This window comes from Alexandromys fortis, unplaced genomic scaffold (assembly GCF_014885135.2).
Source record: "Alexandromys fortis isolate MF-2015 unplaced genomic scaffold, M_Fortis_MF-2015_v1.1 scaffold_107, whole genome shotgun sequence".
Taxonomy (NCBI): Eukaryota; Metazoa; Chordata; class Mammalia; order Rodentia; family Cricetidae; genus Alexandromys; species Alexandromys fortis.
The window spans coordinates 1,765,061-1,781,555 of NW_026067987.1; the positions used below are offsets into that span (position 1 = coordinate 1,765,061).

The window sequence follows — 16,495 nt, forward strand, 5'->3', positions numbered from 1 at the left end:
GGGGAGAGAAGCTTTCACACATCTATCTGGCTTCTGTGGCATCACTAAGCCCAAGGCCCATGCTTGAGTCCCTTATTCCTCACCTACTGGTTGTTTCATGCATGTGCAAACATGTGCAATTGCATATGCTACCACACCCGGCTTATACAAAGGTGATGGGGATCAAACTCAGCTTCTCATGTTTGTGCAGCAGGCACTTACGGATTGAGCCCTCTCTCCGACCCCCTGGTTATTTTTCAGAAGTTATCTCTCTTCCCATGGGTAAAAGGTACACCCATAACCCATTAGACTTCAGAGTCTTCACATTTGAGCCCATCTTCTCCCAACACTCATCAATAGAAAACATCAGAATTTGTTCTTAAATAATTTATTTTTTAATATTTGATTTTTGTGAAGTTACAGTTCTTTAAGACAATCTGAAGAAATCCAAAAAATCTAGCTTTGACTCTATGAAGACAACTAAATGTGCAAATTTCACATACTTTCTATAATAAGTATAAATAATTTCACGGTTTCACATTAACAATGAAAATATCAATAGACACGAAATAATAGACTATTAGCTTTAAAAGAACTACATGAAAATGCTGCATTGTATTTGACGTAAGTCAGGGAAAGACACTAGTCAGATATGGGGAGCAAAGGCTATGTAGAGTTAGACATCACAAGCATCTTCAGGGTCTGGGTTAGACCCCAGAATGTCAGTCCTTCCCTCTGGAGAAAGGCATCTCCCTCCTAAGGCAAGTGCAAAGCACACAGAAAAGCTGCAAGCCAAGGGCAGAAACCTCCTCATCCTCAGGGCTATGGGCTTTGCAGTCCCAAGGCTCGGGTTCAAGGCCACGAGATTTGTGTCCCTCCCCACTCTCACCACCGGTCCATCCCCATCTTCTCTTCAAAGAGGTAGGATACTTAGAAGCAACTACAGAAGACAGATGGCAATTTCTTCCTGTGCAGCTGGGGAGTCCTAAGAAGCATCAGGTTCTACAGCCCTTATTCATAAAGCAATCCCTTCTTTCCTAGGGAGGCAATAAGTAGAGAGAGCAGACCACCCCCCACGACATCCCAAGGTCAGGAATTTGCCAGGTTCCCAGAACAGGGCGGAAAGCAAGTATGTTATTCCAAGAGAATACTGCAGAAGCAAATCTTCATTTAAATAACTTTGAAGTTCATAATAAATAAAGTAGAATGAGGGCTCCCTTTACGGGAGCAGCTTGTTGAATTCACGTAACAAGCTGTACACACAGGAGCAAGCTGACAACAACCAGAAAATAGGTTATTATTCTTCAGTCTTCCTGTTTCCTATAGGGCACCATTTTATTTTAAAATAAAGCCTCCCTCATATATAATATAAGGGTATATTACATATGTACACACTCAGATACACACTTCAGTCCAAACTAACCTCTCTGGAACCGAAGACAATGGTGACCATGGCGGCATGTTCTGCTGTCTGAAAGGTGCATGCGTACAGTCAAGAGCAGCTTGTTTGGTCTCCACATGAACGTGTTCCATTTCAGCAGCCTCAGGGTCACAGTCCATGCGCGGCTTGCCCTCCTGCTTGGGAACCAAGAAGGCAGGTACGGAAGCCCACCGACTACAGAAGTGTTCTACTGGCATCCATTTTCCCTGAGCTTCCTCGAGCTTCTTGCAGAAGGCTTTGGAGCTCTGAGGATTCAGCTTTGGCTCTCTGAGAAAAGCTTCCGAGGGGGCGGGGACAGGAAGACGGTTCCAGGCTCCAACCCACCTGTGCCGCCTTTCTTCCTGTTTCCTGTGGCAGGTGGGCCCAGGAACTGCTGCCAGTCCTGGCCTGTATTCCACATCTAAAGATCTCCCAGACTCCTGGCAGATGAGCAGCAACAGTTTTGCGTTGAACCTGACATCATGCACTGCCGGTCACAGGTCACGAGGTCTACTCTCAGCCAGCCCACCTGGACATAGTCTTGGTTACCAAACCTGAATGTCACGGCCATGATGAAGAGCTTATCTTGCCTCCTCTGCTCAGACACTTGAAGCCACTGTCCCAGGGCTCACCCTTCTATGGCACTCAGGGGTCTGGAGGACAGCACCACTCTCGCTGGCAGTTAGAGGCCTCTTCTTGCTGGGCCGCTCCACCTGCTTGCACTTAGCCGTACATCTGCTTGAACTGGAAGCACTCGTTGCAGTAACCGTTGCACTTGGCGTTGCCGAAGTGATCGCAGGCAGGGGCCCGGCAGCGCTGTTTAGGGGGCTCTTCAGGAGTGGGGTCACCCCGGTGGGCAACAGTGCCCACTCGCTGGCTCAGGAGCTGGCACTCCATGCATAGTTCCTCGCTGCGACAGGCCAGGATGTTCTTGCAGGAGGCTCGGGCACACTTAGGTCTCGAGGCTCCCTGCGTGGTTCGAGGCATGTCTCTGCGCTGGCTGGATCTCTGAGAGGACAGAACAGAGACTCATGTAACACTTCTCAGGAGACCAGAGGGGGATTTCAACTAACAGGATGGATTCTACAGAGGGCTTGACCTGCCTGAGCCAGAGAAGCATGAATGTGTAATTGAGAATCCCTAGCTGCGCACTAATTCCAGCAGAAGCTAATCCAGTCTGGGGAAGGTCCCCCCCCCATATGGCAATAAATGGAACATTCGGGGTGTTCAGGACAAAGGATTATTTGAGAAGTCTGCTTCTCCTTCAAATCTAAGAGGTCTCTGATCAATCACCTCCTGGCTTCCCATATGCGCCCAGAGGTTTCCCTCTCGGGCTGAATGTACTAGCTTTTCAGAATCAATTCTAAGTGTGCTTGGCCAGCTAATGAGCCAACAAAATAGGGCTGGTTTTTCCAGGCTCCCTTCCAGTAGAACTTTTAAAGGGACCCTTTGTCATAAGGGGACAGACAGCCTATCTGTCGCAGATGGGGGACCTGACACCAGAGTTCCACCAAATGTCTCACCAGTTGCTCTTCCGTCCTTTTGGCTTCGTGAAACCTCTGGTTCTGAGCTTCAATGAAGCACTTCTGACAATACCCTTCGAACATAGTGCTCCCGAGGGTGCCGCACTCCCTGCCCAGGCACGGGACGTTGTTCTGGAACCTGGGGGCTGTGGAACTGGCTTTCCCAGAAGCGGTGACAAACTCTACAAAAGAGTGGATGCTAGTCAGTATCACATCTGGGTTACTGTGCATGCACAGACACTGACATTAGACAAGAAACAGGCTCCCAGCATAGACGAGGACAGCCTCCAACACGTACTTGAGGCCAAACTTTTAGAAACTCAGCAAAAATAATGTTAGTGGACAACTTTGCCTTAACTGGTCTCTCGCTCTGAACACGGGTCACTGCAGGCATTAACTGCCCATGTGCCCTTTGAATTAGAGATCCCTAACCCACAGATGTTTTCCTGGTGTCTGTAAATACTTCCTGTCTCTTGTCAGCCCTCTTCAGACTATCCCATCGACGATGCTGAAGTCTGAACTATCCATGGCTAGCAGACACTTAATGGCTTTATCCTAGCACTCGGGGGACAGAAGCAAAGTGATTGCCAGGATTCTGAGGCCAGCCTGGGCTACGTAGTGGGTTCATCCTGGGCTAGTTTGAATTATATCGATAGGATGCTTTTGATACAGGGTACGTGGTAACTGGAGCTGACATAATGAGATAGCGCCCAGTGCTCCCAGATACACCAGCAGAGCAAGAGGCAGTCCCTGCGCAAGCCAATGGAAAGCCGCCGCAGGGATGTAATCGCTCTGACTGCTGGGATAGGCTACTTTCTTGCCTTCAAAGACCCCTCTCGAGGCAGTAACTACTTCAGTAAGCAATCTAGGATTTCACTCACGTTTATTTTCTCTGTATTCGATGAAACACAGAGTGCAGAAGCCCTTGTTTTCTGGAGTCCCAAAATACATGCAGCCAGCTTTTCTGCACTTGCTTGTCCCCGTCCTGTCACCCGGAGTTCGCGCTGCCTGGGAAAGGCAGCCAGAAGGGACGTCATTTCCAGTTCGATGGCAAGAGTGTGGGGAGAGACTTTGGATGAGCTGTGAGGGGTCAGACTTGGACCGCTGGTGACAGGAGGGAGGGACACCGGAAGTGAGACTGGAGGAGGGCTCTGCTGTAGTCCTTTTGAAACAGGTACTGCAGATGCCATTAAACGTCCGAGTGACATCCTGAAGGCAGGCTTGGCACTTACCAGGATCTGCAGTGTGGCTGGCATTGAGCTGCTGGGCATTGTGGCAACGCTCACAGAGTCCATTATGTTGCACATTCAATGTAAAAGGGCAACCGGGGCTCCTGCACTTCATTGCTGTGGTCTCGCTGAACAGAAAAAGGCTGGGTGCGGTGGGCGGGGCCGAATGAGGTCCTCCAGCTGTTTCCTCCGGGCTCCAGGCTGAGGTGCCAAGTCCCACTCCTGGGAGTCCTTCAGGGCCCAGCTTCGAGTTGAGCTTTGGGAGCTTGCTCTGGTTCTTTTGGCGCCTCTCTGAGCATTCATGGCATAACGGCTGAGTGTTCACGGACATAAAGAAAGGACAGTTGGGTGTCTCACATTTTACATCCATGAGTGACAGCTGGGGCGTGGAAGGCTCCAGAGGGTTCTGCGCGTGCACCCCTCTCCTGCCCCGCTCATTGTTTTCCTGCCACTTCTTGTGTTCATGCTGAACAAGTTCAAAGTAATCGTCTACCAGATTTATTTCTTTGGGTAAGTTAGCTTCATCCAACCTAAAGAGCAAACAGGGAAATAAGTGACTCCAAGTAACCCAAGGATTTGACATCATTAGCTCCCAGAACACATTTCCAGAACGTAGTCTGTGGCACAAAACCAGTACCAAAACGCAGGCTTACGACCCGGTGTGGCCCGGATCATTTCCTATCCCGTTCACAAGCCGACCAGACCAAGCAAAGAAGACGGCTTACTTTGCGGCATTGATGAGGTGAGTGGTGCCGGGGTCCCAGCCTTGCACCGGGATTTCCATCACCATCAAGTATTCCTTTAAAAGCTTCTCCTTCATCTCACTTTCAGGGACTGTCAGAAAGTGAACTTTTAAGTCTTCAAATCTTCCCCGCTCTCTGTTAACGAGGGGAACAGCTCGGATTTCTGAAGGAAAAAAAAAAGAAAAAAATAGCATGTGAAAAAGATACTCTTCTACTAAGTGATCCTGCCTGTAAGGTCATATACAGAGTGATTTGATTTTAAAAATACAGAAAGCCTCATGCAGTCACACTCAACAGCCAGACAGGAAAACAAAACGTGGTCAACGTGAACATAAAATGCTTTGTTTCCAGGGAGCTCACAGAATACCAAGGAGCCTAGCATTAGCGGACTTCTTAAGCAGGGATTTCATTTGTGATTTCTGTGTATTTATTGTAGCCAGAAGGCTGCGAGGTGTTTTGGTTTGTGTTTACAACACAAAGATTCTGTATTTTCTGTTGTGCTTTTGTACACGTGTATATAAGTGTACTCTATATCTGAACTTCATGTCCTCTCACCCCTCCCCCTCCTGCTGGCTCCACTTCTTTCGAAACCCTCTGCCTTCTACTTCCATGTCTTTTGCCCTATACCCTTAAAAATAATTCTAGACTCCATGTAAGAGAAAACATGCTGTTTTCCTGAGTCTATATTGTTTGTTAATATCATTATCTGCTGCTCCATTTCTTTCTGCAAATGACAAAAATTCTTTTTTTTCCTTATGGTTGAGTACAATTCCATTGTATATACATATCACAGTTTCTCCGCCCATCCATCTGGTGATGGTCACCTAAGCTAATTTTGTAACCACAGACAGGAGACAGGAGATCTGAATTGGTTACATTCAAGGCCTGCCAGGCAGAGTGACCAGAGTTAGAATACTGACTTTGTTGATGTCAAGCCAAGCATGTCATTTAACCTCTCTGAGTTTCCATGGCCGCATCGATAAGACAACTCACTCCAGCATCTCACAGGGATGCTATGAGGATGAAATGAACAACAGCCGCCTGGAGCACTTAGCACAGCGCTTAGGTACATTAAGGTATTATAATAATAGCTAACCCAACAAACATCTACTTGCTCTGTGCCAGACACGATACTGAGGCTCTGCGCACCTTAATTTGTCATGTAGTACCATTAACAGGGGTGGAAGCATGCACATATGACTGCCCAACATGTATTTACCATGCTGAAAGTGCTTCCTAAGTCATACTCAAAAAGACCGCAGAATAGTATGTTTATTGCAATTGCACTGTTGTGCCAACATGTACAACTCCAATCTGAAAATCCCAGATCTACAAATCTGACTGGACTGGGGTTAGATGCTGAGAAGGTAAAATCTACGTAAACATTCAGGAATATGAAAGACACTGAAATCTGAAATATTGGTTCCACGCACTTCACACAGGGGATAGTTAGGTCATCCTTCTCGACTAAGCAAATGACAAAAGACCAGCCTTAACTGAAACAGTTTCAGCTGGGAACAACAGAGCAAGGCCCGGGACTCTAGGATCCAACAGGATTACGAATGTGAACTGATGTTTTCTTACCAGGTCCACTGTCCTTCAGGGTCACCAGGGGTACAAAGTGCTGGCTGTCATAGCCTAGGACAATGGGGTATCTGTAGCATTCCTGGGCAGGCCAGTGGAGAGGCAGGTAAATGCCACCCACTTTTAAAGGAGCAAAATTGGAACCGGATTCCAAACTTCTTAGCATTTTGTCTGTTAACGGGAAGAGAAAACAAAGTAAGACCCGGGGTGACTTTCATGAAGCCGTGGGGGAGCCTGGGTTTCTCCAGGGTTAGAGCGTCACGGCTGAAAAGCATCCAGGGAAGCACGGAACTCTGAGGCACCTCACCTGCGATGACAATGATGGGTCTCCTGAGGATGTTGCTGAGGACAAATATGTGGATTTCTTCCAGGGAATTATACTGAAGTCCACTCCGGGCTGCAGCCGTGTCTGCCGATGCCATCTTGACCAAGCTGTCCCATTCGTCATTCCAGTTCTAAGAGGAGAGAGGATGGGAGGAACGGTCACTCAGATGTCCCTCTGCATTGGTCCCCTGTCATGCAAATGTCCATCCCCTCCCCAGTTTTGGTTTCTTCCTTTACTTTTTTCCACTACAGAGCAAACTCAAAGCTGATGGGGGATACAGACAGCACTTGCTTTCAGAAAAATTTGCTACCTGAGGCAGAGGGATAGCTCAGTTGGGAGAGTGCTTGCCTAACACGCATAGAGTCTTAGGTTTGATATCTAGCACCACATAAAATCACATGGTGATGCATGCCTGCAATCCTAGCACTGTGGAGGTGGAGGCAGGAAGGTCATCTTCAGCTACACAGCAAGGTCATTTTCTGCTGAATAGCTGGTTCAAGGCTACCCTGAGCAACACGATACCCTAGCTCAGAAAACAACAGCAACAACAACAAAAACAACAACAAAAACCCCATGAGGATTATGAGGTATATTCTCCCTGGTTTGGCTGGGAAGTCAGGGGAGCACATAAGGCAAAGTCAAGGTTGGAAGCCAGGCACACTGAGGGATCTGCTGCTCTTGTACAAGCCTGAGCAGTGAGTGGCTAACGCCTGGGGTTAATCCCACAGAGGTTCTTGGTGTTTTCCATTGAGTATGCAGTGCTTAGCTCAACTCATATGACTTGTAAGTCATATGTTCCTCAGGGAGCAGGGACTGGCCCAGAGTACCCTTTGTCCACCATGGGGCTGTGGCACAAGTGCAAAACATACCCGAGTGTCATAGCACAGTCCCGTTTCCACAAACTCTTGAGATTTCAGAGACTCCAGCTGCCAGCGGAATTTAAAGTTCCGGGTGTCTGTCTCCTTAAGGGTGCTGAAGAGGGCCTTCCTCAGGACCAAATCCGTATCCTGAACACCCCACATGTACTGACAAGTTGCATGCATGAGGCAGTTTCCATCACCTGAGGACAGAAGGGAGCCGTGAGTGGCAAAGATAAGCAACCCAAAGTGAATGCCCTGCAAAGGTTTTTCAGGATAAATTAAGCCCACTGCTGAGAAGACTGTATGGTTGATCTTAATCAAGGGCCAGCTGCTACCAACGGCAGATGGTAGGAACAAACTATTTTTCCCTTCCTTTTAGGAGGAGGAGCCAGACAACCTCCACTGTAGCATGGCTTTGCCCCTGATTGGTTTGGATGCCTTTAGGAACATTCCTGAGCTTTCCTCTACTTTGTGGGATGAGGACACTGGTTTATGAACTCTAGTCCTTTTTCTTCTTCCTAGTCTTTGGTTTGCTGGCTAAGGTCCTGGCACTCCTGCTCTCTAGTTCTAAGGAAGGTTTCACACCCAGGGCAATACACACACCAGGAAGCCATTGTGGCTCAGCCTATTAGATAGGGCCGGTCTGGCTATGACTAAGTAGTAAATGACTTGGTCATTCCACTTTAGCTTTGGGGACCTGGGAGTTTCCTCTCCTAGCTTACTGAGTATGATTGACAACACCAAATGACCTGTAGCCTGCTGTAGGCCCTGCCCGAGCCTTCAATGCCTTAGGTAAACAATTGCAAAGACCCTTTAATAGAACTGAAAGGCAGCTGGGCTTGGTTGTACAAGATTTTTAATTCTAGCTTTTGGGAAGCAGAGTTGGGAGGGTCAGAGGTTCAAGGTCATCTTTAGCTCCAGGGTGAATTGTGGGCAATTAAGGGTTGCCTTAAACCACAGGAGACCCTGTCTCAATCAGTCATCAGTTAGTTAACTAATAAAATAAAGAATTAAAAAATAAAAGTTAAAAAGATGTTGGCATATAAAATAATTCAGTGTTTGCAAGGTTATCATTTTGAGAAAGACACAAGTTTAATTTTCTTAGACCCATTTGTGACCTTTCCAGGATAAAAGTCACAATTCAGCAGACTGTATTCTTTCAGGTTGTTCTTTTATTTTTTTGTCACTTCTGGACATTAAACTCAGGTGCCTCACAAATGCTAGGCAAGGGCTCTACTAGTGAGTTACATTCATTCTCAGAATGCATTCTTTTTCATGTCCCAAACATTTGCGGGCAGGGGTGATATAAAACTAGTCAATTCCTCATTTTCTTTTAGAAAGTATTAAGTACTTTTAGTTTTTAAAAAGTTAAAAGTATAGGCTTTTCCCCCCCACATCATTCTGTCAGTAAAGCAATAAAGCTATTTGAAATTCCATCAAATTCTAATTCCAGCGAAACTGTAAACCACAACCTGTCAAATACACATCCAGGGTCAGTCAGTATTCCTTCAGTGCGTCCACTTCCAACAACTCCCTGAACTAATGAGCAGAAAAGACCATAGGAGCCCAGTGTCAGGCCGAGGTGTGGCAAGGACTGCATTCTGTTGAAATTTCCCCTTTGCAAAATCTAGAGCAAAGATAAGGCTTTTTTTTCTTCTTCTTGCGCTTACTTTCAGTTCTTTATTGAGATGCACCAGCATAAAATTCCCTAAGTAACATGTGGAATTCCCCAGTGCGAAGATATTTGACTAGCAATTGAGCAACAGTTGTTGTACGTTTTGTTCTGGTGTGTAGACATTTAAACTGCGAACTGCACCCTGGACTTTCCAAGTGGGTGTGGTTAGGCTGAGCTGGAACCCGGCTACTCACTATACAAGTGAAATCGCCGCAGCCAATAGACGCCGGGATTTTCACGGAGTTTCAATTTTATACCACCTACTCCCTTCCTCGTTCACCGCAGTCTCATATCCTCAAATGCAGACTCCCGAGCCACCCCCTCCCCAAACAGACCAGCCTTTGAAGGAACCCTCCTGAAGGGGAAGGATTTTTAAAAGGAAAGAAAAGATGCTAATAATAAAGGGCAGAAAGCCACTTCCCACCCCACCCCCCAGAAGGTCTTTTCTTCCCTTTTTATAATTTTAAGAGCTTTTCTTCAAAGCAGGAAAATTAGGATTCTGGGGACCCAAATCTACGTTTTTTCCCCCCAACATGTTACCAAAACACCTTTGCTTTTGTAGTTTTAGCTGTAGCGTGAATCCTTGAGAATTTAAATGGCAAAGGAAGTGTTTAACATTTACTGTGCCCCCCCCCACACACACACAGGAAAGCAGATATTTCCTCTGTTAAGGAAATACTATATAATGTCTGCTAATTCCATGAGTGGCAAGCAAGATAAGGCTTTTCTTTCTCTACCCCATCTCTAATTCTCTCAACTCCATCTCTCTTTTTGCAACAAAAAGGGACATGGTAAAAACCACAAACTGTCAGGTCTATAAGCCCCTTGATGACAAGTTAGCATAATTATCTACGAGGCATCACTTGACTTAATGCCAAGAACAATGTAGATAATCACTGTCTCCAGTTTTCTTTTGACTCTGTTTCTTAAGAGTCTAAGCTTCATAAATATAGGGAAGATGTAGAGGTGATATACAAGAGTCCCAGAATCAAAACAAACAAAAGCCCACATCAACCCATCACCAAGTTACTCAAGTCAAGAACAGCCTAAGTTAATGTACCAATTAAGTTATTAAGTTACCGTTCCCAGCAACATTACTGCCAACAAGGATTTTCTACTCTTGGATGTATTATTCTGACCCAGAGAATGTAGTCACTGATACAAGAAAATGAGATTGTGCTCTTACCAACACTGTAAGTATTTAATTGGTCTCACACAATCTCTGTTCTTATAATAAATATCTACACCCTGAAGGCAGAATTTCTGTAACTGTAGGAAACAATATCATTGGATGTTGCAGCCCACGCATACATTCTTACTCAAAGGATGTGATTTTAAAAAGAAAAACGACAGTGGAGTTGGTGATAGAAAACAGCTAGCAGAGGTAAAGAACTCCACTGCAGAAAAGCCCTGATCTCATCAGCTTAGGCAAGAGAACCTAGGTGAGGGAAACAGAAACGAAGGTGTCTCGGCTCCTTAACATCCACTTGTGAGTGAGCCTGGAAAATGCCACCAACACAGGAGGATCAAGACCACCATCACAAGCATGTTTCCAGTGACAGCGGCGGACAACCGTGACTCTGGTCTCAGCATTCTGCTTTCCTATTAAACCTAAAACCGTTTAAAGCCGTCCCATTCGGGCGGGCCAGAGAAGGTGATAGATGGTTTGGCCAATGTAAGCATTGGGATCCCCCAGCTGGGGCCTGGGGTTTAGAAATGCATTTCTCTCACAAGCCTTCGTGTCCTCTGTACCCTAACACACACACACACACACACACACACACAGCACCTTAAATAAATTTTTCACCAACTGGATGGAATGTTGCACACCTGCCATCCCATCATCCCATCACTTGGAAGACAGAAACAGAAAGATCACAAGCTTGAAGCCAGCTCGGGTCAGACAATGAAAACCTGCCTCAGCACAACAGCAGACTCATTAAACACATTCGTGGCTGTCACCTGTCCCCTACTGAGTTTCTATAGCTCAATGTTTAATGCTATTACAACTTCATGAATGGGGAAGCATCCCCAGGAACAGTGTCCCCACCCCCAGGCTAGTAGAAGGGTGTTGGAGGAAAAAGGTAAGCCTTACCATTGGTTTTCAGAGCCACCAGCTTCCTGACTTCACGACACCAGTTGAGCCTCTTCTGGTTTTCCAAGGAAGCCTGGACGCTTCTGTCAATAAGTGCTTTGTGGATGATCTCCCGGAACTGTGGGCAAAACTGACACATTCTGAACATCTCCAGCGTGTATCGGTGCATGGTTTTAAAATGATGAATGATCCCATTAGTAGGCTTGAAGATGTCTTCTGGGGTTCTCTCTCTTATCTTCACCGCTTTCCGCATATTGCTCAAATACAAGGCCTGAGGAAGGATTTGTTCAGCCATGGTCCTCCTCGTCAAGGCCTGAAGAGGAAAGGGAAAAGCCCATTCCGTTAGCCTGCCTTTAACACTGTTCCCATATACCTGTCGGCAAGAAACCCCAGTGTTTGATCTTGTCATTACTCTCTTAGTCACCTCAGCTCCCAGGATACTAGCTGGCCCTGCAGATTAACTCACACTGGACTGTTGTAGGCTACACCACTTTTAAAGATTAGTCTAAACAAGAGAAGGAAGGCGGAGCGTGGGTACTGAGGAGGAGGGGAATAACCCATGCTTTCAGTAAAGTTTGTCAGGTAGCCAAGTCTGTCTGTCAGTGACAGGTCCTGCTCCGCAAAGCCAACCTCAGATCCCTCCGATGTCACCCAGGACCTCTGAAGGTCAGTTCAGGGCTTATAGGAGTCCTCAGTCTTGACTGACCACCACCACTCAGTGCTTGCTCTTGAGGAGTCTAGATCCAGGTCACTCAAACATCCCCTTCTTGATGCTGCGAAGGCAGCAAATGTTTGATGGAAATCCCAGGTGGCATCTAGCTGCTGCCTGGTATTTCCTCTATGGTACTGCCCACAAAGAAAAGTATTAAACACTTGTTTTAGAGAGTTTATGATATTTATAAAGAGTCAACACCAGACTGTTTTATAACCAACCACAAAATCAGTCTATTTCTGGCAAGATGCCTTGCAATCTTAAGAGCAAACAAATGTCAACTCTACCTCAGAATCCTGCCACAGAACTTCACAACAAAAGAGCAAAATAACAATGAGGTACACCCCACCTCCCAGGAAAACAACAACGGACACCAGGGAGCTCTGTGATTGCAACTAAACTGACAGCCAACTCTTATTGCTGAGATCCAGGTACCAATGCTTAAAGACACCGCCTCCGCTTCCTTCACGCTAGAAGATCAAGCACAGTCAAAGGCGGAGGAAATGAAATTTGGAAGCAAATCGGGAAAATATCTGGGCCAGAGTACTGCTCAGGACAAAAAGGAGTAGCCACACGGCCACCCAAGCCAGCTGTGCAAGGATGAGCAGTGGTGCACAGGGACATCCTCCAGGGTGGAGTGATGCTGAGCCAGTTCTGCCTCACTGTCCCCATGGACCCTTTATAGGGCATGTGGCCACACATCTGATTTCCTAGAAGACAACAATGTAGAACACCTAAGAAACCTCATGGTGAGGCTTAATTCCACTCTGGCATCATGCTCTCGACCAAGGCAAGCTCACCAGGTAAAAAGGTGTCATGACTGAGGAAGAAGAAGAAGAAATTTAGGGATTAGAGAAGCCACTCCCCGGGTGGATCCAGGGTCTCTTAAACCTAATAAAGTGATCTGAATTCTTTTGCCCTGCTTGAAAGGGAGAGGCTGCTACTGGGGATTTGCATTGGAATTCTTAATCTAAATGCTATCTAAGGCCTAGATAGAAGCCTTTCCTCTCTCTGATGCCAGTTATTCTCTGGAACTGGAATTAAGCAAAAACATTACAGGAATGAGACAAAACGATGCATACCACGCATACATCTCCTTGGCAATGCAGCAATGATCTCTTTCACAATGTCACTCCCCCATCCATCCATCCACCCATCATCCATCCATCCATCCATCCTTCCATCCATCCATCCGTCCATCCATTTTTCCATCCATTCATGCAGCCAGCAATGCCAGGCCAATCCCTGTGCTTGATGCTATAGCTAAACTATGACTTCAGTTCCAGCCTTGATATCACACAGCACTAGGTTCGCAGCTAAGGCAATGAAGGCAAGGCCTATCTCGGGCCCAGGAGCCACAGTCTTAGCTCTGCCTAGAAGCCAAATCTTTCTGTTTCCTATCTCCTTGTAGTATCCAACAGCGGCCCTCAGTACCGGACAAGGAGGTAGAAAGACTTTCCGTCCGTGAGTTGCATCTCGTTCTGTTTTTCTGACTGTTTTACACTAGAGATCTTTTAGCACAGATCTAAAAATGGTGGTGGTGGGGGGGCCTTAAACCATATGCAAGACATGCAAATGGCACGATTTGCTAGCCCCCTGCGATCCCATTCATAAACTGCCTGGCAAGGCCTGAAAACGTTCTTTAAAACAAACCTAAACCGCGGCTCAAGTTTCCAGTTCTTGGACTTCCCCCACATTTAGAGAATAAATTTTCCTGACATTATTGTAATGTCTTATGGGTAAAAAAAAAAATTACAGCACCACCCTTAACTTTTAAAAATATATTTGTTACCTCACTGCTTGACAGACAAATTTCCCAATTTTTGTCACAGGATCAATAAGATTCTACAGAACTTACTCATCAAAGTCTTTCCCCGGGTTTTATTTTTCCACTCCGAGCAGATTTTTTTTTTTTGTTTGCGATGTGGAAACTTATGTATTATTTATCAACAGATACACCTCAGGCAATTGTTGGGAAGTACCCCTCCAAAAAACAAAAAAAACATGCAAAGAATTTCAAAGGTCCAAAAAGTATCTCAGACAATGAGAATGGAGATCTGATTGGCTGCTGAACAATCTGGGACATCAGTGTACAGAAGACTAATTAACAATGCTCAGCTCCAAAGGGTGCCCCCAGACACTTGACCAGACTAGCTTTCCAAAGAAAGATCAGAGACCAGGAGAACTCAAAACAAAGCGCGCTCCAAAAAGAGCCCTTAATACCTCAGCTTTCCTGAGAGGCCAGGTGGCAGGATGTGGGACTAGCCGGACTGACAACCGCAGTCTGAGTGTGGGGTCGGCCTGCAGAAGGGAGTTTAACGTGCCCTCTAAAGTGGAGACCCCCAACAAGCAAGCCAGAGAGCATGCATACTCTTCTTACATTGCTGCAACTAGGGACGACAATCTCATTCCCCCAACATCCACCCCCCTCCCCGCCAGATCACTAAGTCTGAGGAAGCTGTCCCCGGAAGGTTCCATGACTGAAGCCTCCAAGTCGGATTAGATGGCCTCTGAGAAACCCATCCCCCGTTGGGCTGGTTATGTACAATATGGGATGAAACTCCTAGCGCGATTTTGCAAGGTCTACGTGCCTATACGCATGCTGCACTTGAGTCCCAAGAGAAAAAAGAAAAAAAGAGAGAGAGAGAAAGAAGAAGCAAATCACCCACGACCGCACGACCTAGGGACCCGAGGGATGACTATTCATCAGCCAAGTGCACCTTATGTCACCCTGCAGGACCGGAAAGGAACAGCTTACAGGTCGGTAGGAGAAACTCAGGGCTGTCACCCAACTAACACCTGGCACCGGGACCTCAGCTCTGGTCAACCATACCCTCGTCCCAGGAGCCGTGCAAAGCCGGAGCCAGGCAGACCCACACCGGGCTGGCGATGCACCCCGCTGGCCGTGCACCCCGCATCCTGCTGGCCGTGCACCCCGCAGCCCGAACGCCGCTCACCTCTTGGAGTCGCACGGTGCCCCGGAGCCCGAGTGGCCCGCGGTCAATCACTGCGCTCGCCGCAGCAGCTGAGGGTCGCGATCCGGGTCCCGCTGGGGGTCGGGCCGAGGCGGAGCCCCATGGACGCCCGGTCGGGCTCGCTGTCTGGCCGGGGGTGTGCACGTCTGTCGGCGGCCTGACTCGCCGCTCCGCCCCCGCGGCCTCAAAGCCCGTGGCACTCCTCCGGCGCGAAGGCAGCAGACTGGGCAGTTCCCTTTTTTTGCCTTTCAGTTGTATGTGTGTCTCCAGCCACAGGGGATTTCCGAGGGACTTTCCAGTCACGTGACGCCCGCGTGGCGCGCGGCCGGCCGGCAGAGGGCGCTCGAGGCTGTCCCCGCCCCGCCCGAAGAAACTCCTGGGTCCCGCCCCGGGGTGTCCCCGCGTGAGTCACCTGGGCATTTCGGAAGCTGGCCTCCTCCACGTCACATCCATGTGGAAATCGCGGTGATGGGAACTGGAAATGCAATAGGTTCTTTTTTTTTTATAGCCTCTTTTCTGAAGAAAATAGCTGTGAAAAAAGAAGGGAAATTAGAGAGAAAGAAAACCCTAAAAACCACCCGGACACCCAGGACCACAGGCCTGAGGCCGGCTTTGAAGTCAGGGCTGCTCACATGACGAGAACTTCTGAGAGAGCCCTCGGCAGGATCCCGGAGGGGATTGCGAGGAAAAGCAGCAGGGTTCCCCATGGCCAAGCTTCAGGCTGAGTGCGATGCACAGAAATTTCAGATCCCAGGGTCCTGAAGCTTCTGAGTTACAGGAACAAGGTCAATTTCAGAGAGAATTAAATCCACCCTACACACACACACACACACACACACACACACACACACTCGCTCGAAGGTCAATTTCAGGGAAAATTAAATCCACCCTATACACACACACACACACACACACACACACACACACCTCCACTCCATTTCTCCTTTATTTCGGAGCTCCAAGGAGCATTTTAGTTTAGAAATTGCTCCGAGTTTATTTGCCGTCTTTCCCCACGAGCCTCCAGGTTTTCTTAGGTGTTGTTTAGCTGGCTTGAGATTAGTTCACCCCAAGAAACCAACACAGGATCCTCGTGTCTGCCTTTTTCTCTGGGAGGGAAAGAGCGTTGCATCACGTGGACAGAGGGGCTTGCGTTCTGCCGCGAGAGGCCGAGATGGTTTTTCTGTCTTGGAGTTTTCCCTTCTGGGTCCCCTTGGCAGGATTCCTAGAAAAGAAAGCGCAAACCAGACAGAAATGCTCCTCCGTGCGGTTGTGACTCTCGGTATGTTTGTCAGACTGCCAGGCCAGGTGTTGCACGTTGGAACCAGAAAGGTGTGTTCTTCTTCCCAGCGGTGACTGGGCTAAGCGACAGGGCACA

The 16,495-nt window shown here is 47.6% G+C and overlaps 1 protein-coding gene across 2 annotated transcripts; it reads right to left on the minus strand.

Moving 5' to 3' along the window:
• Nucleotides 1–351: 351 nt before the first annotated feature.
• Nucleotides 352–16,193, minus strand: Tnfaip3 (TNF alpha induced protein 3). 2 transcript variants are annotated; one of them, XM_050159471.1, is made up of 11 exons: nt 16,048–16,193; nt 15,753–15,887; nt 15,103–15,649; nt 11,434–11,746; nt 7,673–7,863; nt 6,786–6,933; nt 6,479–6,649; nt 4,877–5,057; nt 3,804–4,681; nt 2,923–3,104; nt 352–2,407 (listed from the first exon to the last, which is right to left on the minus strand). In XM_050159471.1, exons 4-11 carry the CDS (start codon nt 11,726–11,728, stop codon nt 2,123–2,125), a joined length of 2,331 nt encoding a protein of 776 aa, XP_050015428.1. In that variant the 5' UTR covers nt 11,729–11,746; nt 15,103–15,649; nt 15,753–15,887; nt 16,048–16,193; the 3' UTR covers nt 352–2,122. The 2 variants fall into 2 exon arrangements, with proteins under 2 accessions (XP_050015428.1, XP_050015427.1); XM_050159470.1 differs by lacking the exons at nt 15,103–15,649; nt 15,753–15,887; nt 16,048–16,193 and having other exon boundaries at nt 11,434–11,857.
• Nucleotides 16,194–16,495: the final 302 nt, after the last annotated feature.